Genomic DNA, 27,112 nt, shown 5'->3' with positions numbered 1-27,112 from the left:
TTAAGTTTAAAACTCTTGCAAGCACTTTTAATTGATTAGGAATGAATTCTAGATGCACAAAGATGATTGGACTGTGAACAGTAGTACAACTATATCTAAGAACAATTAACTCTTGCCGACCAAAAAGAAACGTATGATGCATGAAAATGTGTATAAAACATCTATAGAATATTCTTGTCAAATATAAATGAAATTAACTTTATTATAGAAATCATTCTGGGAGATTTCTAGGGAAGACAAATACTTACATTTCGACATAAAACAAATTGGATTATATCGAAGACACAATCTACCTTTTATCTATCAAACTCTTTTCTTCATCGAAGCTCTCTCTTAACCCCTGTTTGCACATAGCTTCAGCCGTTAACAACCTTTGGAAATACCAACAGATATTTTTCTTACATAGATCTAGTGCGTATTGTTCCAGGTTTAATTATATGCAATGGAATGATACAAACTTGGAACATCAATCCATAATCTATGAACAGATTGGTAGAAGTATTCGATATATCTTGATAAAACTCTTAAATTCGTGGCAAAGCTTGTTGATCATGGCTTCTTTTTTTTTTTCTTTTCTTTTTTTTTAAACAACTTCATGACCAACACAGATCAAACATCCATCCAGTCTACATTGTTCTTTTTTTTTTTCATTATAACATACAAATGCCCATTTACAAATAATACACCAAAATGAATAAAAGTTTGGATACCAAAATGAAGATTTGTTCCAACTGATATAATGCCTTCAGTGTACAAAGGTCCATGTGAAAGTCTTTTCCATGTGTTACAGCATAGGGCACAGTTGCAGTACAGAAGTACTCTGAGAGCCATTCTTCCTTTATAAAATACTGCTGAACATCCAACTGTTGTCCATATAGTCATTTACGGAATTAACACATGTTTTACTGTAATCTTGGCCAGTATTGAGACATATCAGGTTCACTGCCAGGAACTTGAACTGGAACTGACACTCCAGGGGAAATGAGACCTGAAAATTGAGAGGGAAAATGGATATTTTAGTTTTTCTGTACAATAGCACAATTTTTGCTTTACAGTTTCACAGATTTGAGCTTGTATTCCAGTAAACATTAAATCCCATCATCTATGGGCCCGTGGAATTGGGGGTTGGGGAGCATATATATTTTTAAAACTATGCACATCTCACTGATTGTTGTTATAAATAAACTGTCATGCGTTGAGATAAACGCCAGAGCCTCGGTTCGTTTGTATCAGTTGAGAATTCAGCCCAAAATACACTGAACAGTTCTATTCTTTTGAAGAGTGTCTGTTTTGTTCCCATTTATGCTGACACTTGCCCTTTCTACCCTGATTTGCCTTTTTTATGCATGGACTAATATTTCTACAGGTTCCCTGCCTCTTTGATGACTTCAAGTCTTTAGCAATAAATGACATCTGACACAGACACAATAAAAATGTGCCCAGTCCTGCAAACACTTTCACATACACTTAACCTCACCAGTGTGGATATCTCTGCTGAAATTTAATGCTGAAATAAATGCTGATTTAGAACTTAATTATACAGGGAAGATTTTGAGGGATGGGGGGGCTCCCTAAAGAGCTTGCCCCTGTCCTGCTATTTCAATACCACCTCTGTTAATCATCTTTCCTCCAGAAATCATCTAGCCCTCCAGAAGCAGCTTAAAAATCAGAATTCTTGCTCTAGTTTGCAAGGTTATATATTGTCATCTTCTGTCTGGTATGGCAGCAACAGAGAGACCTCCCCCAGTGATGGGGAGAGACTTCTCACAGCGAATACATGTGAAAAGCCTGGTGGCTGGAGTGAGGAAACCACGCCAGCAGGAAGGCTGGAGGAGCACGGAGTCACTCACCTGTGGAAGTGGTGCCAGAGGTGCCCATGGGCTGGCTGTTCATGTGTGTCTGCATGTGAGGAGGGGTGTATGTATCATAGCTCCGTCCATTCACCGATGGACTGGTGGGCAGCATGCAAGAGTAGGAGGAGGTCTGGCTGGGTACCGGGGGCTGTGGGAGCAAAGGACAAAGTATTAAGTGTCACTGGAAGTAAAGACAACATCACTTTCCATGCAGCGTGCAGCAGCAAAAATGAGCTTCAAGTTTCAAATTCAGGGACCCCAATGTAAAGACCTAAATAGGAGCCCAACCAAGCAGCCCCTTCACGGAGGCTTTTGGTCTAAAAACCAACATGGACGGTCGCTGGTGCTTTTCCAGACATCCTTGGCAGGCAGATCCCTACATCTAGATGCTGACGGAGTTGTTACATCCCTAAGCCTGAGTGCTGCCCTCATTTATACCCATGTAAAAGGAAGATGTCTCATACCATTTGCAGCCAGAGACAGGGTCAGCATCTTACCTCACACTTGGTGCTGTAACTAAAATTACTCCACTGAGGAACACAGGCTGGTCCTGCACCTGCAAGCCTGGGGCACATACACACAGACCATGCATGGGTTGGGAGGACCAAGGCTCTGAAGAGGAATCCCCAAACCCATACACTGATCCCCATCAGAGCCGCAGTCGCCCCAAACCCATGCCAGCAACACCTCAGAATAGACATCTCCATTTACCTCAAATCCAGCCCCTAAAACCTGATTTGCCAGAAGGGGCAGCAGCTGGGGGCAGGGGCTGAGGGATGCCATAGCACCAGGGAGGGACCAAGTAGGGTCATTGCCTGCTTTATGCTGCTGGGTGACTGGGAACCAGGGCAGCCTTGACCCCGGGAGGCAGTGAGGGGGCAGGAAGCAGGATGAGTAATTCCCGCTCTGAGCACACGAGACCCGACACGTCTGCACATATTTCCTGTCTGCACATCCCTGGCACACACCATCTCCAGCAATACTGACAGCCTCAGTTCCTGAGCACGCATGCTGGGCTTTGGGAGGACCAGCAACGCTCCGTGCGTCTGCAGGGAGATGCCAATGGCTCGGCCGCCCAGTCTCCCTCTCCTACACTGCATGGCTGCCCTGCCACAGTGACCACGTAGGCAGCGTTTTCCAGAGCAGCTCACACGTGCTGTGTCCCTGCCCAGGTGCCCAGTGGTGAATCAGGGCCTTCCTGCTTTCCCAAGGGTCCCCTCCTGTATCAGCCTTTTGATCTTTTGTCATCTGCTGCCAGCCCACTGCCGGGAACGGCGCCGCCAGCCTCCAACGTCACGAAACAGCAACCTAGCCAACATCATTTCTTTCCATAGACTTGCAAGACTCTAACTTTATTTGGTTAATTTTGGTTCAGCAATTAGTAACATCGTAATTGCCGCAGCGAAGGAGTCAGGCTCTCTAATCTGCTCGCCTGTCTCTAGCAGTGGTCAATGCTGTGCGCCTCAGACAAAGCTGTAAAACTCCCGTAATTGGCCAGCACCTTCCTAGGCCAACCCCACCATTAAAAAAGGAGGAATTTTGCATCTGAAAGGTCTATAGAAACAGACCCCAAAGGAATAGATTTCTTCCTAACCCAGCTGGTGATCAGCTAATGCTTTCAGGCATGAGGATTGACAGCTCTTGCAATTCTGGCTTAGCTGGCATAACCACTGATGCTAATCACATCCTTCCCTCTCTCAGGTGTTCCTAATGTGCTGCTGCCACATTACCTACACCCAGAAGGTCGGATCCCTCCAGCAGCTTATTCAGGCAGCAATTTCCACAATATGGCATCAGTGAGTTCCAGAGGTTAACCACATTTTTTTCCAAATAGCATTTTTTTATCCCAGATTTTTTGCCATGCAAATTTGAGGACTTTTCTATTTTAAAATCTGGGAAAAATGCTTGTTGAGCACCACATCTTTCAGTGCCCTTTCCCTTCTGATTCTCCCAAATAGGTCAGCTTTCCAGATGCCAAGGAAGCCTTTAGGTGCCTGTTTCCCTGCAGCATGGTTTGGGTCCACAATCCCTCATCACGCAGAGGAAGGGCCCCCACCCACACTCCCGCACACCCCAGGGGCCACCGAGTCCCGAGGGAATGCCGTGCCATGGTGTGGCACTGGACTTACTTGCATAGGCAGGTTGTTGGCCATGGTGAAGCTGGGCATGGGCGGCAGTGCGCTGTACGTGTTCGTGAGCGCCGTGTCCGTCCTGCCCAACATGGAACCTGATGTGAAAGAGGAAACTATAATAGAATAGACAGATAGATGGACACATTAGTTTAACCACAGTCACAACTGGCAATACGGTCTCAGAGTCTCATTTTCCCCAGAGGATGGATGGACGTGAGCGGGTTGATGGCATTACCGGGGGTGGTTGGTTGTGGGATCGGCTGGTAAACGCTTGTGCTGAAACTACTACTGATGGGAATGTGGCTGGGAGTGTTGCTGGCTTGTCTTCGCTGGTTCCTCAGCTTCTCTTCCCTTCTCCACTTGGCCCTTCTGTTGGAAAACCACACCTGGAAATACAGCATTTGAGAGACGTGAGTGACCTTACAAGGACTAGAGGCACGGGGCCTCCCCCACGTAGCTCAAGGCCATGGCTTGCAGTGGAGCAAAGCAGCGGGTGAAAGCAAAGCCAGCTGCTGCTATTTTCCTGAAAGAGGGATATGGGCAAATACTTGATCATAAATATGGGTTGCCCTGTGCTTTGATAAGCCAGGAGTAACAAAATCAGAATAGTAATAGTAAAAACAATAATAGTTATAATTGCAGAGCAAATCACTACCTGTATCCTTGCTTCAGGCAGGTCTATTTTAGCAGCTAGTCTCTCTCTTGCAAACACATCGGGATAGTGGGTCCTCTCAAATTCTGTAGAAGGAAATAGTCTTGCATTAGTTGCAGAGTTAATGCAGCTTACTGTGAAATCAGAGTTGTTCTTACACTGCCTGTGCTCTAAATGCTCTTAAGAAGCATCACTGCAAAGGCAAAGCTGAGCTTTCTGTCTGTGTGTTAGGATGGAGGACGCCTTGCCTGCTGGGGAGTATTGCTATGGGGATGGGCAGGCTTGGGTGCAATCCGCGTCTTTCAAGAAGCAGTGAGGGCTTCTGCCTCCACTGAGGGGGTCCCCAAGGCAGCTCTGACCCTGTCACCACGAAGCGAAATGGCACATCGCTAAATAACAGCACAAAACGAGAACAGAGCTCCGCAGCAGGTCAGAGGCGAGGTGCGCCCAGGCCAGTCAGGGAAAAGGGCACCTGATCCCAGCCCCAGGCAGCGGCAGCACTGGGGATGAGGAGCGTGTGTAGGGACAGGCATGGAGGACTCTGCCAGCCCCCTGCCTGCCCTCACCTCCCCGGCTGTGCAGCCTGGCCAGGGATACAGCCCAGCGGACAGGAGGAGAGTTATCCCCCAGGGCGCAGCCCGGGGTGCCGAATCGGTGTTCCGGTATGATCTGTGCCCTGAATACTTTGCCTTTGAAAACCATTTTAACAGCTTTTCAGGGCATACTACGGCCACTAATGAATATTTGGAGCTCCGTGAATAAAAGAGCATGGAGGGAGCCACAGAGTTTAAATATATACATATATATATGGCACAGGAATGCTGTGCTTACATTCAGCTGTTAATGTAGTCGGGGCACATTTTGCTTTTCTCTCCTGCTTCAGCCATAGGAAAATGTCACTCACCTTTCTCAAGGGCTTCGATTTGCTCTTGGGTAAAGGATGTCCTATTTCTCTGCAGCTTTCTTTTCAGCTGGAGTCTCATTTGGGCCTCATCTGAATCTTCTCCATTAGAGCTGATGGAGTTAGTGTTTTCCCCTCCTCCCTCCTGTTGCGGACAGCCATCTGTGGAGCCAAGAGTCAGAAAGTGAAATGCAGGTACCTTTGTTTTAAGATTCCTATCAGAGAAATAACGCAATTGGAAACAAGTTCAGCCATGTTTGCTGACACCCTCCCTTAAAAATGTCTCAGGTATCAAAGCAACACAGCGCTGATGACATGGGTAACACAGAAACATTTCAGTTTCCAGCCTTATCGTAAGCATCGGAGATGAGGAATTATGATCACCTGGTCTTAATTTCATTTTGTTTTCCCTCTGGAATAAAACCTGCATAAAAATACTTTCCCCTGAAAGTGATTCTTTCCATGAATCCCTGCTGGAGTGCCATGGCAGTCTCCTCTGTCTGCTGCATTTATTTACCTATTGCTATATTTAAAATAGTGATGTTCAGTATTTCAGATTATCTATAATCAGTAATTCCTATCTAATCAATTAGATGTTGATAGGTTTGCAGAAAATGCTATTAAGAAACCAAACCAAGCTTGTAATCTTTTTAAAAAAATATTTATCCAGTTTTTATTTGAATTCTGCACAGTCAATTTCATTTTAAAGGTTGTGAATTTAGAAGTGCCTGCATTGTTCTGCAGTTTTATTCAACTATTGTATGAGTGTGCATTGCCTTGACACCTATTACTGAGCACAGCTGTAATTATATCATCACCAAGAACAGGCTATAATTGCTGAAAATGGAATTTTATATTTAGATAAAAGGACTGTCCATTCTTTGTAATGTGTTGCACCAGAGAGAAAAGTAAGATTTCTTTTAAAATTTTAACATGTAATTTTAAAAGAAATAGTAGCGAGTTCACTAACTAGCTAAATACGCTGTTCTGCAGCTGAACGTTTGGCATATCATTTAAGTGGTCCATTTTTAATTAGGGCATTTCCACCACTTTTAATGTAATTTCTGTCATTAAACAGGGGAAAGTTTCATTGTGCTCGGTGCTCGGGCAGAGGCGGCTGCGGCCCGGGGCCGGCTGGTGTTGGGGGGCTCCGCGGGCACCCCCGGCTGCCGGGGCCGGAGGGACGGAGGCTGCTGGCGAAGCAGAGAAGTCGTTGTCCTAAATGAGCTCTCCCTCTCCTTTCAAAGCATATTTTTCGAGGCGTTTTGATGTCACATAAAGAGGGAGCCGGGGTGAGGGACGCATGGGCTACTTATGCTAATTCCCTTGAAAAGTTACGCCAAAAATAAATAGCGACACTCCCGCGACATCCTTTAAATATTGTGGGAAATCAACTTTAAAGTAATATCATTTATAATCGGCGAACAATGGCCCTGGTCTTCAAAGCTCGGGGGGAATTGTGACAGGATCTGGTGGGACCCTTTCAACCACTTTGAAATGTTTTAAAACCCGAACTTTCTCCTCCATTTAAACACAGGGATTCAGCGGCCGTGGTCACCATATGGGCGGCCGCAGCCCCATTGAGGCGGCCGGCGGCGGGTGAATAGCGGGGGGGCGGGGGGAGCCGCCTTTCAGGGCACACAAAGCCGCGGGCCCGGGGACGGCCGCCGCGGCGGGGCAGCGCCCTGCCAAGCGCGGGTGGCAGCGCCGGGGGCCGCGCCCGCCCGCGGCGGGGGCCGCGCTCACCTCCGCCACCGCCCTCATCCATCACTGTCCGCTCGGGCCGGGCCCGCAGCGCCCGGGTGCCGGGGGGGGCCGGGGGGAGCCGCCGGGGATGGCCGCGGCCCCCCGCGCCGGGAGGGCTCCGCAGCGCGCCCCGAACCTGCCGGGGAGCGGAGGGAGCCGCGGGACCGCTCCCGAACCGGGAGCCCCCCTTGACCCCCACCCTTTAGCTCCAAACTTCTGAGGCCATACTTTTTTTGCCACCCCGTCTCGGAGTGCTCCCCATCTCCCCAAAATCTTTCAGCCAGCTGAAAGTTTTCCCCAAACTCGCTTGTGGTCATTTCCAACCCCAGCCTGGACAATTAAGATATCTTCTTTTTAGACACACACGCCTTTTTTTTTTTTTTCCCTTTGGGTTTTGGTTTTGTATTTTGTTTTTTTTTTTTTTTTAAAGCCCCTAAAAGGAGCGATCTCAATAGGGCTGTTCCACCTTCCAGACCTAATCCGTAAGAAAGCAAGTGAATGTCCGTCCCTATTATCCTATAGCCAGACCATCTGACGCTGGGCATAGGATTTGTTTCCTGGAAAAAAAAAAAAAAAAAAAAAAAAAAAAGAAAGAAAAAAAAAGACGCTGGGAAATAAAATCATTCCTTAGTTTCTTAGTGTCTTAATCAGTGAGGCGGAAAACAAGCAAAAAAAGATAGCAAACCAATTGCAGCACCTCTCAGCTATAGAGCCGGGATCAAAACATTGTAGCATCTGTTGAAAGAGAAAGTGTCTAAATCCTATAGAAGGCTTTAGTCTTATAAGAGAGGGAGGGGAGAAAAAAAGATAAGAAACAGTGTCTCGGTGATCCCTAAAACCACTAAATCACTGGAGAATTTCTCCCGGATAGAGATGTCTCTTTTTGTTCTGTCAGCCCTCATGTATCCATTATTTTATTCACTGCTGCATGGCGTTTATCAGATTGAGACCATATTTGTACCCCTCTGAGACCTAACCTCGCCTTATGCTTTTTGAGTAATGGACTCTTAAAATCCAGTAACATACCCCTGCAAGGGAAAAACATTAGAGGGAGCATGAATATTCCAGAGGAAATCCATTTTATTAATTTTAATTTTGCCATGCGGATGTTTTAAGTGCCTGCCTGCCTCCCCCTCGCCTCTGCTGCCCACGCACACACGCGCCCCCGGCCCGAGCCAGCCCTGCCCCGCACCGCTTCATTTCGGATATTGCGATTTAGGAGAGGGCTCCCGAGGTCCTTCCTCCCGCCGCGCACGCTCCTGCCCGGGGCCCGCGTTCCCCTGCGGAAACTGCGCTCATCCCCACGCCGGGGGAAGGGGCCACCACTGGCCCCCAAAGAGCCACCGGCCCCCCCAGCCCCTGCCTCCGGCACAGGCGGCTCTGCCGCAGCTCGGGTGCTGCCAAGGACCGCCGGCCCCAGGTGTGCCCGCACCGCACCCGCGCAGGGGCTGTGCCTCCGAACACCGCTCTGCGGCGGGGAGCCCTGAATTTCTCCATTTAATGCCTTTCCCAAGAAAAACATAGAAACCGCAAAAGCACGCCCCGGCGGGAGCGGAGGGCGCCCGGCCGCTGGGAGCCGCACGGGCGCTGGGTGCGCTGCCCTCCGCCAGCACCGCCCGCGCTTCGGCTCCCGGGCGCGGGGCAGCGAGGGAAGGGCGCCGGGGCCTGGGGCCCGCCGAGAGACCCCGGGCCGGGCCAGGGAGCCGCAGGTAGGGGCCAGGCGAGGCCGGCTGGAGGCAGCAGCCGCCCCGCTTCCTGGGGTGGACATCGGGCAAAGCAAAATGTAAAAAGAAGACCCCACAACCAAACAACAAAAAACACCAAAGTGGGGGTGGGGGGAAGCGAGGGCTCCGCTCTATCTTTCTAGTGTCCTTCATAGACTGTTTTCTTCTCTTAAAACTGACATGTCTAATTGGCAAGCGGTGCCATATCGTGTCCAGAGGTCTCCTGTGGAACATTTCTACAGCTGTCTCCTTCAACTAGACGCTTATTCATGTCGCCTTAATGAGAAACAAAACGATCTCTAATGAGCAATTACATAGCGACAGAATTGTTCCCATAACAAATTCTTGCGTGTGACAGAAACATCCTTTGTACCAGATATTCCGCACACTGTTACTGATTTTTTTTCCTTGCGGGGTGAAAACAAAAAGCAGGTTGTTGTATATAGACACCTCTTCTAAAGGAATGACCAGAGCCAGGGAGAGCCGAGCCTCAACAGAGCCCGTATTCAAAAAGAAGCCATTAACCATCTTAAGTATGTAACGTAACATCCCATTATCCTTCATATTATCCCCTTGTCATTCCTACAACAAATACCTATTAATCTTCAGGATAAACAGTTTTCTATATTTACAAAGTTGTTTCGGGTCCATTGAGGAGGAATTACAATCAGCCCTACGGAGATAGTTACCGATCGCCCCGGCTTTGGGGAGAGACCCCGACGCGGGAAGGTGGCCCGGGCAGGGAGCGGGAGCCCTAATTACCGGGTGATGGGCGAGGATAAGGCTCAGCCCCGGATCCCGCCCGGCTGCCGGCACCGCAGCTCGGCGGACGCGGCTTTGGCCGAGCGTATGCTGCTGTGTTCCGCTGCCCACCGCCGGGCCGAGGCCGGGGCTGGACGCTCACCGCGCCGCCGGCCCCTCACCCACCTGCCCGCAGCCGCCCAGGGAGGCGGCGGGACGAACGCCCGCCACTCTCAGCCCGGCGGCCCGGGAGGGGGCAAGATGGACCCGCGTCGGGGCCATCTCCGCCGGACGAGGCCGAACCGAGCCGATCCGGGCCGCCCCGGACTGGGGAGCGGCGGCCGGGTTGTCCCTTACCTTGTGTGGGCTGCCCAGGTACCGAGGTGCCGGGATACCAGCCGGGTCGGGTGCCCCAGGTCCCCGTCTGCCCGTTCAGCATCCTTAGCTTGTCGTACATCCCGTCGGCACCCATCTGTTGCTTTTCGCTAGCCAGGTTGCGTAGGACTCTGTTTATCGACGACACCTGGAAGGCAAAGGACAGGAAAGGCAATGGTAGTGCGGTAGCGCGCTCCCCGCCAGCCACCCGCGCAACCCCCGCGTCCCTCTGCGCAGCGGGCGGCTCGACCTGGGCGCAAGTCAAGGCTTCCCTGAGCGCCGGCTGCGCGCTGCGGCCGCCCCGCACCGCCGAGTCCCAGCCGCCCCGACTCGCTCACTGCTGGTGGTGGTGGTGCAAACAAACAAACAAACCACGGGGGAGGGGGGGAAAAAAAGCAAAGGAAAAAAAAAGCCCCAAACCCAACCCTGCAAAACCAGAGTGATGGCTTCGACTGATGCTCGCAGTCCTGAGGCGCCAGGCGCAGGGGTGACCCGCATATTGCTTTTTATTTTTTTCCCTCCTTAAAGGCATTTGTCAGATTCTGTATGAAAAAATGCGTCTGACCCTGCCACATGCAAATGATGTGAACCTGCTATTCTCTCCTCTGATACCAAAACAAAGGAAGCAAAGGCTCGCTACGGCTACCCAGCATTGTACACAGCACACAGGAAGGTTTTTTTCATGAACTTACACTGGGTATATTATCGTTGGTACAGACCCCCTCTGATAGTAATCTGTCTCGAATCTCCCACGCAAAGATGGAGGGGCACTCTCGTTTATACTGCGCTATTTTGCTTACAACTTCTGGAGTCGCTACTCTCGGTTTACTACCTCCGATTGCCCTGGGTCTGATGGAGCCAGTTTCGTAATACCTGCCCAAAATTTTACTCACACATCCATTCGACACCTGGATAGGGAAGTGGACAGAAAATCACATTATTAATAATTTCAAGACAAAAATAAAATTGTTTAAGTATGCATTAAACAATGACAAGCTTACGTTTTGATTGTCCAGCACTTGGACTTTTGCATCTGCATGGGTCTATAACACAAAAATATACCTTAAATGGTATGAGAACTTACTTAGAGAGTCTTTTTTTTCTTAAAAAAAAATTACATTCGTGGCCCTACCCTCTACAAAAGTGATACTTTAAAAACATTTGGAAGAAAAAAAAATCATCTGGTCAAAATGTAATTCTCTTAGTATCAATGTTAAAATACGCCTTAAATGCGAACAATAGGTAAACCAGACTAGTCTCCATCCTTCTCACTGCTCTTAGCCAAAGGACTTGCGGGGGAAGGGGTGAGTGAGGGGTTTTCAAGACCTACATTTACAAAATACCCCTGAATTGCGCCAAATTGCGTGAGTGTCCATAAGGACAGATTCCAGGCTAGAACAGCGTGGCTTTGAGGGGGGTTCTTTTTTCTCTCTCCTTTTTTTCGCTTTTTTTTTTTTTTTTTTTTTTTTTTGGCGGGGGGGGGGATATTGTTTTGCTTTTTGGAAGAAAAAAAAAAGGTAAAAAAAAAAAAAAAAGCAGTAAGCCACGCCAAATGCATACAGATATCACAAAATCATAAGTAAATACGGGGGGGAAGGAGGGAAGGAGAGGAAACTGAAATTATGCCGAGCCGTATAATTCAGTTTATTACAGCAAACTAACTGTAACGACAGCACAGGTTATCACCGGATGGAAATAAGGGGGAACGAAAAGTAAAAATTTAAATATTTTAAAAGGCATATATAAATATATACGCATCGAAACATCTATTTGCAGCAACAATCAAGCAGATGGATCGTTTTATTAGGCTGGAAGGCGGGTGGTGGTGGTGGTGGGTGGGTGTGGGGGGGTCGCATTAGCGCCCGGGCGCCCGGCGGTGACACAGCGGCGCTGGAGCGGAGCGGACGGAGCGGTGGGAGGACGGGGGGCGCCGCCGCCTTCACCTGCAGGATCCGGGAGATGTCGCAGGGCCGGGCGCCGCTGTGAGCGAGTTCCACGATCTTCTGCCGCGTGGAGTCGGGCAGCGGCCTCCCGTTGACGAACACCCCGCCGAGCTGGTTCACGCCGCTGTGACCTGCGGGAAGCACAGCGCCCACCATAGCACCCTCCGCTCCCGCCCGAACCGCGCAGCCCCCGCCGAGCGACCGAGCGCACCGCTCCCCTCCGCCCCGCGCAGCTCCGCCGCTTCACTCCGCTCCGCTCCGCCCGACCAGGGCCGACCGCTCCCGACCGGGGTCCGGCCCCGGCCCCGGCCCCGCCGCCATCCTCGCCCTTTGCTCCCCGGGAGCCATCGCGGCTCCAAAAATGCGTCCTCGGCTCACTCCCCGTCTGCGTCTGCGAAACCCGCGGTAGCCACAAACCCCGAAACCCAACCCAAAAGACCAGAATATTCCTGGCTGGATCGCCTTGGGTTTCTCCTTTGCTTTGCCTTTTTCTTTTTCTTTTTTTTTTTTTTCCCTCCCCACCAAAAAAAATAAAAAAAAAAAAATAAATAAAACCCCAAAGCCCAAGCGAGCGTGCCTGCGTCCGCACAGCCGCAGCTCGCTTCGCCAAAAGCAAAGCGAGAGGCTGCCTCGCCAGTGCCCAACCTGAAGCTCCAGGCTTTGGAGGGTCTCCCTGGAGAAGCTCTGCTCTACGCGCTCTCTGCTCTCCTCTCTTTGGAGCCTCCTGATAAATTGACTCCAAGAGCCCAGGCTTCTTAGCAATAAATAAGCTCCAAATATAGAAGAGGGGGAAAATATGATGAGCCTCTCTGACATTTGTCTTTAAAATAAAACTAGCTGCACGTCAAGTTTGAGCTTAATTTCTGGAAATAGGCGGAAGTCGCCCCGGATCATGCATGGAAGGCTAATTGAAAAGATCAGTTGGAGCACTTGTGGCAGGCGTGTCACTTTATGACAGTACTCTGCTTTTGAAAATTGCATCGTCACGACAAATAGTAGCATGATAAAACGACCCTTTCTGTCCGCATTTGGATATCACTCAGACTAGATTGAACTCTACTCGCTCTCCCTCCGAGGGAGGCTGCGGTTTGCGGTAGCCGGGGGGTCTGCGCGGACACACCGAGGGGGCGCGCTCCCCGCGCAATGGATTCGAAGTGACATCGGGGCTGGGGAATTTGCCGCCCCGGCCCAGCAGCGCGGTCGGAGCTGCGACCTGCGCTTCCCACCGCGGGGAGAGGAGCCCCGCGTCCCTCCCCGCCTGCGCCCCGGGGGACGGCGGGCTGCGCCCCGGCGGGCGGGCCGGCTCGGGGCGGCGGTGGGCGGCCGGGGGCGCAGTCCCGCCGCTGCTCCCCCCGCTCCTCAGCCACCGGCCCCCTCGTCCCCGTAAATGCGTGCGGGAGGACTCTCGCCGACATAAAAAATGGCAGCGGGGAAAGCAAAATCAAAGTTTCACTTAAAAGGTTAAGCCTTAATCATTATATAATTTCCCTGGAGAGCGGTGTAGATCTCGCCCAGTGGCAATGATTATGCGCCTTGTATTCTATTGCTAGTCATCTAATAGGAAAACATATGGTGTCAATTTGGATGCTCTGCACCATATACACCCAGGAGTTATTAACACAAAGCCTGAAGAGCCCGCCGCGACCTTTAAACAAAATAAAGGCTTCACCCGAATGATATCTTTTCTGCGTTTTGCAGTGGCGATCCCAAACGGCCGAGTGAAGGCATTCCCCATTACCATAAACCCTCGGCACGCCACGGCCAAGGCCAGCCGCCGCCGTCCTTGGGAGGCGCAGGTAAAACCCTCCCCGGGCTGCCGAGGCTCAGTTTTTGCTCGGGATAAATTAAAATACATCGCACGGAGACGCACGCAGTGGCCCCGAAAGATAAAAGAAGGGCAAAACCCCCACAAACTAACAGCAAAACAAACCAATTTTTTTTTTTAAAAATCCATTAAAAAAAAAAATAAGAAGAAAAAAAAGAGCGCTTCACTCAAGGCGTATCTGAGAAATCCCTAAAACCTCTGTTTTTCCGGATGCTTCTCACAAGGGGGGACAACTTATTAATGGGTTTAACGATGGGATGATAAAGGGGTCCCGGACCCGCGCATCCCCTGTCAGGTCCCAGAGGAGCACTGGGGTGGGGGCCGACCGCTCCGCGCAAGGGCTGCGCAACTGGACCTGCGCTCGTCGCCGCCGCTGCACGTGCAGAATAAGAGGCCCCTCAGCGCGCGGAGCACACCCCGCGGAAGATCCGCATCCCGAGCAGATGGGACCTACTCCGGACGGGCTGGGACCTCACCCCCAGTCCCTCCGACCTCCGCGCAGCCCCTTTCTCCGGGGCCCAAAGAGAGCCCGCATCTCGCCGGCCACCACACCCGACGCGCTCTCTGTGCGCTCCTGCCTTGTGCCAGCGCTTTCCACTCTGGGAAGAGCGCAGGCCTATCCACGAGGTCTTAAACAACAACAGCAACCCCGACAACAACACAAAAATGTCCCCCCCAAAAATTAATAATCCACAGAGACGTCAGAATCAGGAAGCAAATAAATCCAGAAGACAGAGAGGAAGTGCACCTAACAGTGGCTTTTTCCTGCCCTACTCCCACTGCAGAGAAGGTAGGGACGCAGCCAGGTCCTGGGCCACGAATCGGGCCTGGCCCAGTGGCCCGAGAGCCGTGACAGTGCTCTCGGCCCCTTCCCCGCCGCCCACGGAGGTACCCGCACCCCGACGGGGCGGGCGGCACTCCCGGCCGCGCAGGGCCCCGCTCCCGGCGGAGCCGCCTCCCCTCCCGGCCCGGCGTGAGCCCTCCGCCCCGGTCTGCCGGCCCGCTCCTGCGCGCCCGCGGCCGCCCCGCCTGCCCTCCGCGGCCGCGAAGGGGCGCGGAGTCACTTACTGTTCTGCATGTTGGGCTGATAGAGCAGTATCCCACGGGGGTCGCCTATAGCAGTCTATCAGTGACAAAATAGGCGTTAATCAGGGGAGGCAGTGCACACAGTTAAGCTGCAGAGAGGCTAACATCTCACCGGCTAACTTTGTTATCTTAGGCATCTTCCCCCGATTAGTTTAAGGATTTGGGGGCTTTAATACCTCAAGGCAAAAATGTACATATGTATCCCTAACTCGCAGGGGAAAAAAAATTAAGAAAAGCAGCCCGCCAAGTGGTTTCTCGTTTTAATTGCATGCAGGTGGCGTATTGCCTCGTCGTTAGTGCTCTTCGCTGAGGTGGTGTATTAAGTGGAGCGACAACAATCACAAAGAGAGTCCGAAGTCATGTTTTTAAACTTGCCTGAAAGCGGGGTGGACTGTCCTCTCATACAATTTAGGGACTCGCACATCTGCGTGTCACTAGTTAAAGTCTTCCCTCTAGGACAAAGCAGAAGAAGTACATTAAAAAGTGTGGAGCGACGCCGAGAAGGTGTGCGGGGCGGCGGGACGCGGCCCGGGGGGAGCGCAGCGGAGCGGGGCGGGCGGCGCTGCGCGGGGGCTGCGCGGGCACCGGCGGCGAGGGGGGGGATGGCGGGGGGAACCCTCCGCCGGCTGCCCTGTGTGTTGGGAGCGGGGCTCCATTTTTACCTCCGGGTATTTCCTCGAGGTTTTTTTTTTTTTTTTTTTCCCCTTTCCGCGCGGCACTAGCAACTTTTTCTCCCCCAAACTCCCCGTCTTGTGATTAACTTCTTTTTTGGTCTTTAGATCTTCCCCTTTTTCACTGTACTGTGACACACGCTGTCTACCTCGCCTCACTGCTTTAAAAAGTAAGAACAGGAGGGGGTGAGAACTGTTAAACAAAGCCTACAGAAAGCGAACAATGGCTTCCATTCTGCTCCTCTACCCAAACCCCGAGTGCAGAAACCCAGGCTCCTTAACCAGCCGCGCAGCTTCCCAACTCAACGGACCAACAACCCTCCAACTTACAAAGAGCAGAGAAACAAGCCCCTTCTCCCTTCATTAGTGCCTGCCTTGACCCAGCGCCTGGACAGTCCCCAGCGCCTTCCCCCCCACCCCCCCGCTCGCTCCCTCCCTCCCTCTCTCCTTCCTTCCACTACTCCCTCTCTCCTCCTCTCGCCACCTTCCTTCCCTCCCTCCCTCCTTCCCTCTCCACCCCCCGGCCCACTTATTTATTTATTTATGCGTCCCCATGTATTTATTTAAAATCGTCGCGGGTGAAAATGGAAAAGTAATTTCTCGTTATAAATATCTGGCGGTAATTGTGTTACTGGTGCGAGTTGTTAGGGGTTGTAAAAAGATACAACAGCTCAGTGGGGTGCTCAATTGGGGAGGGACAATTACAATAAAGAGCCCATTCAAGGGGGTTGCTTAAAAAAAAGGAGGTAAAATAATGAAATAGTCGCAGCCTTCATTTTCTCTCCCTTTTTTTCGCCTAAAAATACTCATTCTCTTTCTTTTGCGCCTATAATGAATATTAATTTTACTCTTCCTGCATATGATGGAGAAATCAAAGAGGCACGTTTCCCCATTCAGGACTAGCCATGGTATAATTTATTAAGTAGCTTTTAGTAATCTTAAATCCATAAAAATAAACATCAAACAAGTACTTTCTCGCAGCATGAAGACTTTAACTGGTAAATATTTACTGCTCTTTGGAGAGCTACCTGATTAGCAGCAGAGCAAGCTACACTGTACTTCAATGGAGATGTGGTGATATCTCCTTCAGCTGAACTGAACGTGAAGTCATCCCTTTAATACACCGAACACGTCTGCATAGGCACACACCGAACGGGAAACACACTACTCCAGACACAATTTCCTCCCATGTTTCATGCACAAATCATAAACACGGGGCCTACGGGGTGAAAGAAGCCCTCCAAAAAGGCACCAGTAAACTTCCAGCACTCAGCTCTGCCCGCATGGACCTCAGAAATGACACTGAGTGGGTTTAAAAGAAAAGAAGGGGGAAAAAGCAGGAGGGGAAAAAAAAAAAAAAAAAAGCCACGAAACAAAACAAACCCAAACACAGCCGAAAGCGGTTTACAATAGAGGGCGAGGGTAACCAAGGTCTTCAGCAAGGTAAGAGGAGGCGTGGGGCAAGGAGCTGTGTGTCTGCTCAGCAACTCGCCACCGCCTCCAGCCAGCGGCCGGGCAGCCCCGGCCAGGCCCGCCGGCCCCGCAACACGAGCGCGAAATCGCCTTCTCCTGCCGTGCCCCGCACTCGCTGCTACCCCGCAGGACCCCCGACACCACCGGGCCCGCGGGACTCGGCCGGCTCCCTCCGAGAACTGGGATGCAATTTGCCGTGTCCTAATAGGCCGGGCCTAATCTGCAACTCGGTTTTTAATCTCGAAATCTTCATATAATCTCATGGCAGAGAGCATTTTTTCCCCCTCTCCCGGTGAAACCGTAATTAGACGTTAAGGGCAAAGTTTCGCGTTCCCGGAGCAAACGTGAAAAAGAAAAACGAATCGGTTTGCGATGAGTTGTTGGTGAAGGTCAGCAGCTATAAACATTTATTGTTAAGGCCCACTTTTATTATTTTATGCCCCTAAGATGGAGAAGATGCAGTCACTTTTCTTCTCTAGTACGTTGTTGTCGTTTTCCAAAACAGGCTCTGCCAGGTACATTGAATCATTCGAGAAAGTTTGTTTTTAAACTTTCCAGAAATTATTCCTGCTCTGCACGCCCATGTAAACCCTCCGTGCAAAGCGTTACAAGGTTAAATTCAAACCCAGATTTGTTTTGCAATTGCACTTGCGAGGAAAAAAGGAATCAAGTTTATTGTTGCCCTTCGCTGGAGCAAATATTATTTTTTTTCTTGCATGATGAAGAGTTTGCAACTTCTTAAAAATTAAAAAAAAAAAAAAAAAGAAAAGCTTTGCTGTAGTGGAGGATTGCAGAGGTGGATCAAAGGGGCTCTTATAGAAATAAGAGATGTTAAGGGTTTTTAAATTAAAAAAACAATTAAAGCATATCGATTTATAGAGGGAGTAAAAAAAAATTCCCCAAAGCCGGAGCACGGCGAGCCCCGGTGCCGAGCAGGGACGGGGTGGTGCGGAGCGGCCGGCGGGGCCCGCCGTGCTCGGTGCGGGCTGCTCCGCGCCCCCGGCGCTTCTCCCGCGCCGGAGCTGGGAAAGTTGCCGGCACTAGGGACAAGTTGGGAAGATCCCCGGGTGGCTGATTAAAGCTGACAGCCCTTCAGCTCCGCTCAGCTCCCCGCCTGTACCGCGCCTGGGAGCTGACTTGGCCTAGGATATGGGTTATTTTTATTTTTTTTTTTTTCCCCATGCAACTCTCCCGGCCGCTCGCTCTGTGTTTTTCTCTACCATCAGGGGTGAGCCTTCCCTAACCGAGACCGCAGAACACAAAGCAGAAGTCAGGGACGGGGCCGCCCCGGGGGGCAACGAGGCACCGCTTGCCTCCCTCTCTCCCTCCCACGCGGCGTGGCGTGGGGCCGGAGCTCAGCTCGGGTCCCGCCGCCCCTACGAGCCGGGTACCGGCAGCATCGGCACCACAGACACCGGCACTTGTGCTTTCCCTGACCAGCAAACGCTGCGTGGGAATTATTGCTGCTGGTGTTGGCATTGGTTTCCGAGTCAGATGCTTTAGCTTTTCCAGAGGACACGGGCTTATGTGAAAGGCAGAAAGTTTGTGAGCTCCTGGGCTGGAAAGTTCCCTGGGAAGCTCTCCGGAATGCAAATGGGAATATGAGAGAGAGAGAGAGAGTGAGAGAGAGAGGAGGGGTGAGAGAGAGAGAGCCCTGCCTAAATATTAAAATGCAAGGAGGGAGAAGTTGGGAGAATAAATGAACAGACTCACCTTTATGAGGCATCCTGTCTTGTTGTCAAAGCTCCTGTCAATAGTTTAACAGCGCACTGATTTGAAATGATGGTGCTTTAAAAAGAGTTGCCAGCAAAATAGTTTTTCTCCACTGAAGCTGCTGGTTGTGTGATCTTGAATTCCTGGGAAGGAGACAGAGATTGACAATAAAATGGGCTGTCAGTGACTGGAGAGCGAGAGATAAAAGAGTGTGTGAGTGAAGTGGGGAGAGAGAGGCAGAGCACACCTATGCTGATTGGTGATGGTTCAAGTGTATTAATGTGTGTGTGCCTTGGTCTCTGCCTCGCCTCCACTGCTCTTCACTGGCCCATTAGTGAAGCCTGACCTCTGTCATCATCTTCCAGCAAAACACTTCCTCCCTGCGCCCGGACCCGAGCGGGAAATGCGGCGGAGCGGCGGCCGGCGGTTCAAACCCACTAATCACTCCGCAACGTGCAAACGCCGCCCGCTCCCACCCGAATATCGCCGTATGCAAAGCGCCGCCAGCGCCTCCCCGCCGCCCATTGGCCGCCGCCGCCCGCCCCGGCCCAATTGGCCCAGGCGTTTGAATATGAATGCGCAGGGCCCGGCGCCGCCGCCCGCAGCCCGCGCCGGCCCCGCTCGGCCGGGCCGCTCCTCCGGCCCCGCTGCTCCGGCCCGGCCCGGTCCCGCTCGGCGCAGCCGGCCCCGGGGACAGCCGCGTCCTCAGGTCGGGCTGGGGGAGGGGGCCGCGGTGGCGGTGGTGATGGCGGAGGAGGCGGGGGGGGTGGGGGGGGAGATCAATTTGCATTTAAACAGTTCGCTCCAGTCCGACAATGGAGATAAGGGGAAAATAACATTCAAATGGTAAAGACATAAATATTTGGGAGACAGGCGCTTTGTCAGCGGTGAATCGCCCGGAGCTCCCCGAGGCCGCAGCCCCCCTTCCCCGCTCCCGGCTCTGGGAGCGGGAGGCTCTGCCCGGCCGGGAAAGAGCAGAGCAAATACACCATTTACTTTGTGTATTGAGGGCTCTTGTGAAAGGCCCTGAAGAGTCCTTTACCAAACACTCACCAACTTCTCCCACGTGCCATTTGTTGACTAAGGGCTGCCGGTCTGATTTTTTTTTTTTTTTAAAGAGATGCCACGGAGGCGTTGGAGAAGGGCAGAGCCGGGCGCTGGGCAGTGCTGCCGCTTTGTGCCCTTCCGAAGAGGCTCCCCCCTCCTTCCCTCTCCTTTTGCAAGGGACCCCCTTCACTGGCTGCCAGAAACTCAAGAGGGAAAGTAAGTAAATGACTTTGCTGCTCTGACCACACACCACAAGTACATTTGTTGAATGCCGGACTATTAAGACACACCTCAGTAAACTCTAAAGCAACCCCTCAGCGCATGCATTTAAGGTTACACTGGGAGCACCAGTCCGAGCTCAGGGTGTCCCAATCGGTTATGGCGAGTGGTCCAGGGGGAGGGGGAAGGGGGGGTCTGCATCGGGAAAAACAATAAAAAAAAAAGGCTTGGGGAAGAGAAAGGGAAGAAGGAGAAGAGACAGGAAAAAGAAATTCCAAGAGCCACCGCGGAAAGTGGAGAGTATGAACGCGCAAAGCATAAAATGAAGTCGTAGCCGCATACACTTGACTTCTCTTGACATGTGAAAAGTGCTAAAAGTCAAAGCTCATCAATAAAGTATCTTGAAATTGAATAAGAGCCCTGACAACCATTGCATTCTTAAATAAAGTACAATGAGGAGACAAACGACTCTGCCAAGGAGTTTGCATGTGAGTGAAAGGGCGCCTCAATGGGAGCGGGATAATGGGCTGCCCGGCCGTCATGCACTGTCATCCCCGGTCCCGCCGAGAAGCTGCCACCGCTCCCTAATAGCACAAAATGGGCTCTTAAGAGACTGCTGCCTGTCCCTCCGCCGCTCCCTTCCCTACCCTTCCCCCGACGCCGGGGTGCCGCGGTGACCACCCCGCTCCGCGCCCGGTGGGGAGGCCCGGGAGGCAGGGGCTGAGGTGGGCACCCTCCCCCCGGCCCTTTCTCCAACCTGGGAACGGCCCAAGCAAAGCCTTTCCTCGGAGGATGCGGGGAAGGCAGAGAGGCCCCGGGATCCAGCCGACCCCACCTGCAGCAGCGAGGGGCTCTGCCGCCTTGGTCAGGCCTAAGTCAGCCTGCGGGGCTTGTTTTGTATCGAGTTTTGTCCCGACTCATGCGTTTTTATAGAAACGGAGCCGAATATCGCGGTGGACACACGGGCGCATTTGGGTGTGACGGGATCCCCTCTGAAGGTAAGGGCAGCCCGGCCGTGGGGCTGCGGGGCACCCCAAGGGGGGCTCTGCCAACACCAGGGGCTCGGGCAAGGACCTCCCTCACCCGGCAGCCCCCTGCTCCCCGCGCTCAACTCACCTACTTTTCCTCAAAACTTTTCCAAAGTAACATCTGCCACCGAGTTAACCTGCCCGTGCCCAGACATCATTCCAGGGGCGCCGAGGAAAATTTTCAGAGCGACAGAAGAGAAGAGAAACAAAGCCCAAAATGAAGTACGAACCTGTGTCCCGTGTGTCCGCCCTCCAGGGTCGCTGAGTCCCGGCGAGCCGTCCCGCGGAGCAGCCGGTCCCCTCCTAGTTGCCGCTGGCCGAGGCCGGGCGTCCCGCCGCACGCATCCTGCGGGCGAGAGAAAGAGGCTGCGATTTGTAAGCTCGCACCAATCTCGGAGGCTCCAAAGAGATTTTAAAACCCGGGATCTAGTCCTTTTTCTGGAGTGAAGTCAGTCGTGTCCGTGGCTTTTGATTTTTTTTATCCGGCTCTTTTTGTTGTTGGTGTTGTAGGGGTTTTTTCCCTGTTGCACTCCCTCTCTAGCAAATGAGCGATTTTTTTTTTTTTTTTACTCTTGTCCACAGGGCGTTAAAGGGGGGAAAGAGAAAAACCACTTTGTCCGAAATTGCAGGCAAATATCATTTTTACAAGCTCTCAATTAGCCATCCCTTGGATTAGCACCTTCTTACGCCTCCTCGCCAGAATAAAGCAGCCGTAATCTTGTTGCTATTTTCCCCTCGGGCGCCGCGGGCTTTGTGTTCCCTCCCCCCAAAAAAACTTTTAACGCCCCCACCCAGCCAAAAATTAAAAAAGCCCTCCCTGTGCGGGGAGGGGAGGGCAGGGGTGAGGCGGTGACGTCACGGCGGGGTGAGGGGGGGCGCCGCCGGAGCGGGAGCCCCGAGCCAAAGTTGGGAGGAAGAAAGAGCAGCGGGGCGGGACGGGCCGCGCGTGGGAGCGGGGCCGCTCAGCCCCGCCGCGTCCCACCGGGCCGGGGCTGTCCCGGCGCGGAGCCCCGCGGGGTCCGGCCCGGCCCCGCGCCGCCATTTTACCTCCGCCCGCAGCGGAGGGGCCGTGCGGGACCGGCCCCGCTCAGGCCCCGCCGCCGCCCCCGCTCCCCGTGTCCGCCCCCCGCGGGAGCGGCCGGCCCTCGGCCCCGGCGCTCCCGGCAGTCGTGCCCCGCCGGGGGCAGCAGGACCTGTCGGGACTGCCGTGCCTGGATACCTCCCAAGGAAACGCTTTGCTTTTGCTTTTTCCAGCTAGCAGATTGCCACTCGCCGCTCTCCCTCCCTGCCCGGTCGGCCTGGTTTTCCTTTCCTTCTTTTTTTTTTTTTTTCCCCTCCTTTTCTTCCCTTTCTTTTTCTTTTTTTTTCTTTTTTTTTTTTTTTTTTTGAAAGTATGTTTTCCACTTTTAAAATTACTCCGCTCGCCTTTGTAATTGGGGGAGAGGAGCAGCAGTGCTGTGAGGTGCTCCGCGTTCCCCTCTCCCCAAAGCCCTGCCCTCCTGCAGGCGCAGACCGCCCCCCCTTTACCCTTTTCCCGGGGCGAGGGCTGCGCCGTGGGACCCCGCGGCCGTGAGACCCCGCGGCCGCTGCCCCGGCCCTCGGCATGGACTTAGGCACTCTTTGAAGATTTCTACTTTAAAATCCGCACAGGATTAATGTAACTAGCATTTTTCTGCATCTGGGTTTTTTTTTTTTTTTTATCCCCCCACTTCTTTTTTTTTTTTTTTTTTGCTTAACTATTCCAAACAAAAAGAAAAAAATGGGCGTAATATAAAAATGGTTTAAAAACCAAAGGTAAGTAACTATTGTACGTGGCAAGACGCGCCTTTTTGTTTGTTTTTCCTGATTAAAATAATTTTCACTTTTTAAATATGATCTCGTGCCTGGGTATTGAATTGTATTAAACAGGAGCGTTTGCTTCCCTTTCGTATTTTGTTAGGTGTTGAAGGCAGAAAGTGCTGAGTTAGAAACTCCAGTATCGTCTCGTTGTATTAATATCTGGGCTGCAAACTACCTTTTTTAATACCCAGAAAAATGCTTAAAGTCCTCATGTCCAGTTCGGTCTAAAACTGAAGAGATACACAAATCCTGACGTCTTAGACTACAATGCTTTTGCCTTCAGGACACTTAATGCCTATTTGTATATGTAGAGACAGTGTTTGAAACCTATAATGCACAGGACACTGAGTTAAGTGGAGCTTTTCTAGTTTATAAACAATCTGCAAAAAGTTTGGAATCGATTTAACCTCTTTTATGTTGGCCTTTTGCATGAGGCACAGCTTCGCATGGCAGGCTAAAAGAAGGCTTTCTGGACCTTGCCGGAGTCGCTCTGAAACTGGAAGACGAACATACATCTTTCTTTACGAGAAAGCTTTTGATTATAAATATGGGAAAAGTGTCATGCAACCAGACCCGCTCGAAAAGCCTTCAGAAAAGAACGGGGGGGGTGAAAGCTTAGCGCATCCTGACGGGCTTTTTAAATGCTATTGATTGGGACAAGCTGTTCAAAACCCCAGTAACAGTTAATCTGCCTGTTAATCAAGCCACTAAGGAGCTCAATGCGAGTTTTATTAGCAACTGGAGAACACAGGCAGCAGAAAGGATCAAAAGCCTACACCCTTGATATTTGTAAAACCAGGCTTTCCCAAAAATATATTTTCAATTACACAGTAATTCGGAGCTTATCAGGGCTCGTTCGCAGCCCCACGCAGATGGTTCCGCAGGCGCTGCCAAAGCCACGAAAGCAAATGAAGGAGCATCGCGCTGGCCCCGCCGAGGTGCGGGGGTTAAAAATAACGCATTAAGGGGGTGTCCCGCTCTCGCCTCTCTCCCATCTAGGACCTTTCTGGCCTCCCGAATTAGCAGCAAAACCTCAACTTGGCAAACCACGAGGAACCGACAGAGAAACTCCTCATATTCACGTCAATTGTGTTATTAGGCTGAGGGGTCGAGGGCTCTTTTTCTTTTAGCTGGCGTATTTGATTTATCGCGGCAAGTTTGCAGGGCATATTTCCTTCTGCCCATCCTTTTGGTAGAGCCTCTCATTTAATTGCTAAAAAAAAAAAAAGTTTAAATAGCAAGATTCATAATTTGGAGAGCCTAAAAGTTGGATTCCAATTAATTTAATGACCAGAAGTATTATTATATCGGCTAAATTCAACATTTGATCTTGTAATTTTTTTAATGCAATCCGATTCCTTTATATGTCAGCGAGATATGCATATAAGAGACTATCTGGTCAGAGGTAATTATGTCACAGCTTTTTCTCGGCATGACAGCTGGATAAACACCATCTCCAATAAACATCTCTAATTAGGGAGGAGGATCTGAGATAGATGGTGTTTGATTTATTACTGAAGGAGAATGTCCATTTACCGGTATATTATGGTGAAGCGTCACAGGGAGCGTTCCCACTAACGCACCGTAAGGAGTATTTGGAGATGCTCGAAGAAAGGTAAGCGGTGTTTTAGGTTTTACGCTGTTATTTTGTTTAGTGTTATTTCGGAGGAAGAACGGCCTTTATAGGGTACCACTCTTTTCCCACTGACGCCCTGATTTAGCAGACGCACCCAGGGCTAGGAAGACAAGCCCGAGTTTGGGGGCAGAGAGGTGGTCGCCTCTCGGCGACCGGACCTTTCCAACACGAGCAGGGCAACCGAGCCTCCTCGGCGACCGGCGAGCCGCCGGCGTTTCGCGGCGGAGGGCGGCTGGGACTCGGCCCCCGACGGCAGCTCGCCCCGGTTCGCCTCCCGCGGCCCCGCCGGCAGCCCTCCTTTGCGCGGCCCTCCGCGGAGCCGTGCGGCCCGGACCCTCCATGTCCCGCTCCTGTCCCGTCCATTCGGCCCGGGGGCCGGAGGCCGAGCCGGCCGCTCCAGGGCCCGAGGGGAGCCGAGCGGGGTCCTCCAAGGGGCGCGGTAACCCGCGGCTACCCCCGCCACCTGAGACGGGTCACGGCGAGGGAGCGGGGCCCGGGTCACGGGGCGGGGGGAGGGGAGGGGGCCGCACCGCCCGCGCGGGGGGAAGTTTGGGAAACGGCTCCATCGCCGGCCACCCCCTCCGCCCCGGGGCGCCCCCTCCGACGGGCGGGCAGCGGCCGGAGCCTCTCCCTCCCACCCCTCCTCCCACCCCCACCTGTTGTGCGGAGCTCCGGCCCGCTCCCCTCGCCTTCTCCCCGCGGGGCGAGGGTGCCGGGGTCGGGGTGCCCGGCCCCTCCCGTCGGGCCGGCGGCCGGGAGCGGCCCGTGGCGCGGGGGGCGTGCGGAGACGTTACCTGTCAGCGGGAGCGGAGGGTCCGGGCGCGGCGGTCCCGCGGCCGGGAGGAGGTACCTGGCGGCTCCGGTCGCCAATTTCCACGCAAGAACCTGCCACACAGTTTAAATGTCAATGACAGCAAAAGAGGGGTGCTGCCTTTGCACTAACTTTCCCTTAATATCCACGCCAGCGCCTCCCCCATTGGCTGGGCCGCCCCGGTGACGTCACGGCGGACAGTAGTTAGCTAATGAGACATTTTAGGCGACACGAGCGCGAACGGCGCGAGCCCGGACCCCGCCCGCCCCGTCGGTGGGCTCGGCTCGGCCCGGCCCGGCCCCGCCTCGCCCCACCCGGGGCTCGGCCGCGGGACGGGACTCCCTTGGACCGGAGCACCCTTGGGCAGCGGCGGGGTCGCTGCCTCCTCTCGCTGCCTCCCGGCAAACGGGGTCTGCGGCCCGACGGCTCGCCCCAGCCCAGCACTGCCGGCAGCCGGGCCTATCCCCGGCCTGCCAGGCCGAGATTTAGGCTGACGTTTGGCTTTGTCCCTTCTGAAACGCGCTCCGAAGGGGGGACACCCTTGCATGGGGAAAAGGAGGCCCCCAAAACCTGCCCCCGTGTCTCCTCGGAAACGCTGTGGCCCCCAAGCCCTCAGCTCTCCTGCCGGAGTGGGGTGCTGGCCCCTGCGAGACGTGAGGGCAGAGCGCGGCCCGCCCCGGCAGCCCGCCTGCGCCGTGGCACCTCTGCGGGTGATCGGGGCCCGGCGGGCCCTGGCCGGGCTCTCCGTGCGCGCCCTCTCCCATTAGAACGGGAGGGAGAGGCCGTCATTTGCACACACTTGTCAGGGTAAATAATTCATCAGCAAAGAGGCCCCCCCGCCGCCGATAGTTTTATTGAACTGCACTTAAATGTTTCATGAACCTGCCGCCCGACTGGGATGCGGCAGGGGCTGCCGGATCCATTAGGAGGAGGCTCTGGCGGGGGGTGCGGGGAGGGCGCTTTGCGGGGTGCAGGGGTGCTGCTCCGGCCCCTGCTCCGGCTCTGCGGGTCAGGGACCCACCCGGGGCAGGGATCCCATTCGGATCCCGAGTGACCCTGTCCCTTACTTGGCCGGGCCGCGCGAGTCCCGCGCGTTGGCAGGTAGCGACGGCCCCGGGGGCGCTGCCAGGAAGGGGTTTCGCGGCGCGTTTGGAGCCGCTGCCATTAAGGGGCTTGCGGCTCCCTGCAACCCGGCAGGGTCCTCCAGGGAAGCGTTGGAAACACCACGGCTCCCGCCTGCTTATCTGGCTGTCAATAAAAGGAGATGGCTCCTAAAGCAGGGCCAGGTGCTGCCTCCCCTGCTCTCCAGCGCGCCGCTCTCCAGAAACTGCTCAGGCGTGAAGCCAAGTCTGCTTGGCCAGGCCTCGGCGGAGGCAGGCAAACAGCCCCTCGCCAGCGCCAGAGCGCTCTGTTTGCCTTTTTAACGCCTAAAAAAAAATAGAGAGAGGGAAGCAAGGCAGGAAGGTGGGGGAGCGTTGGGAACAAAGTCCGTATTCGGCCGAGAGGTCGCCTAAAAAAAAAAAAATTAAAGTAATAAAGGATGGGGGGGAAAAACCCTGCAAAGGCTGAGCTTGGAGGCAGGCGGGACCCCGGGGGCGGCCTCCTCTCCGTGCCGGGAGCTGCCTCGGGACGCTCCGTGGAGGGGGGCGGGCCCGGACAGACCCGGTGTCACCTCGGACCGGGCGGGAGTGTCCGGG

General features: G+C 53.1%; 2 protein-coding genes across 23 annotated transcripts; one reads left to right on the top strand and one right to left on the bottom strand.

Annotated features, from left to right (window-relative positions):
- Window positions 1-25,523, bottom strand: PAX6 (paired box 6). 22 transcript variants are annotated; one of them, XM_032111419.1, is made up of 16 exons: window positions 25,399-25,523; window positions 21,360-21,475; window positions 18,836-18,978; window positions 15,354-15,430; window positions 14,961-15,015; window positions 12,713-12,837; window positions 12,068-12,198; window positions 11,126-11,167; window positions 10,817-11,032; window positions 10,107-10,272; window positions 5,542-5,700; window positions 4,641-4,723; window positions 4,221-4,371; window positions 3,983-4,080; window positions 1,851-2,001; window positions 1-988 (listed from the first exon to the last, which is right to left on the bottom strand). In XM_032111419.1, the coding sequence occupies exons 4-16, from the start codon at window positions 15,400-15,402 to the stop codon at window positions 903-905; spliced, it is 1,512 nt and encodes a 503-aa protein (XP_031967310.1). In that variant the 5' UTR covers window positions 15,403-15,430; window positions 18,836-18,978; window positions 21,360-21,475; window positions 25,399-25,523; the 3' UTR covers window positions 1-902. The 22 variants fall into 22 exon arrangements, with proteins under 22 accessions (XP_031967310.1, XP_031967317.1, XP_031967306.1 ...); XM_032111426.1 differs by having other exon boundaries at window positions 11,018-11,032; XM_032111415.1 differs by having other exon boundaries at window positions 3,983-4,098; window positions 25,399-25,522.
- LOC116445991 (translation initiation factor IF-2-like) lies at window positions 19,239-25,546 on the top strand. The gene is made up of 3 exons (XM_032113187.1): window positions 19,239-19,681; window positions 21,386-21,504; window positions 24,690-25,546. The coding sequence occupies exons 1-3, from the start codon at window positions 19,239-19,241 to the stop codon at window positions 25,544-25,546; spliced, it is 1,419 nt and encodes a 472-aa protein (XP_031969078.1).
- Window positions 25,547-27,112: the final 1,566 nt, after the last annotated feature.

The sequence above is a fragment of the Corvus moneduloides genome, chromosome 6 (assembly GCF_009650955.1).
Source record: "Corvus moneduloides isolate bCorMon1 chromosome 6, bCorMon1.pri, whole genome shotgun sequence".
NCBI classification, from domain to species: Eukaryota; Metazoa; Chordata; class Aves; order Passeriformes; family Corvidae; genus Corvus; species Corvus moneduloides.
This window is presented reverse-complemented; position numbering and strand designations above follow the sequence as displayed.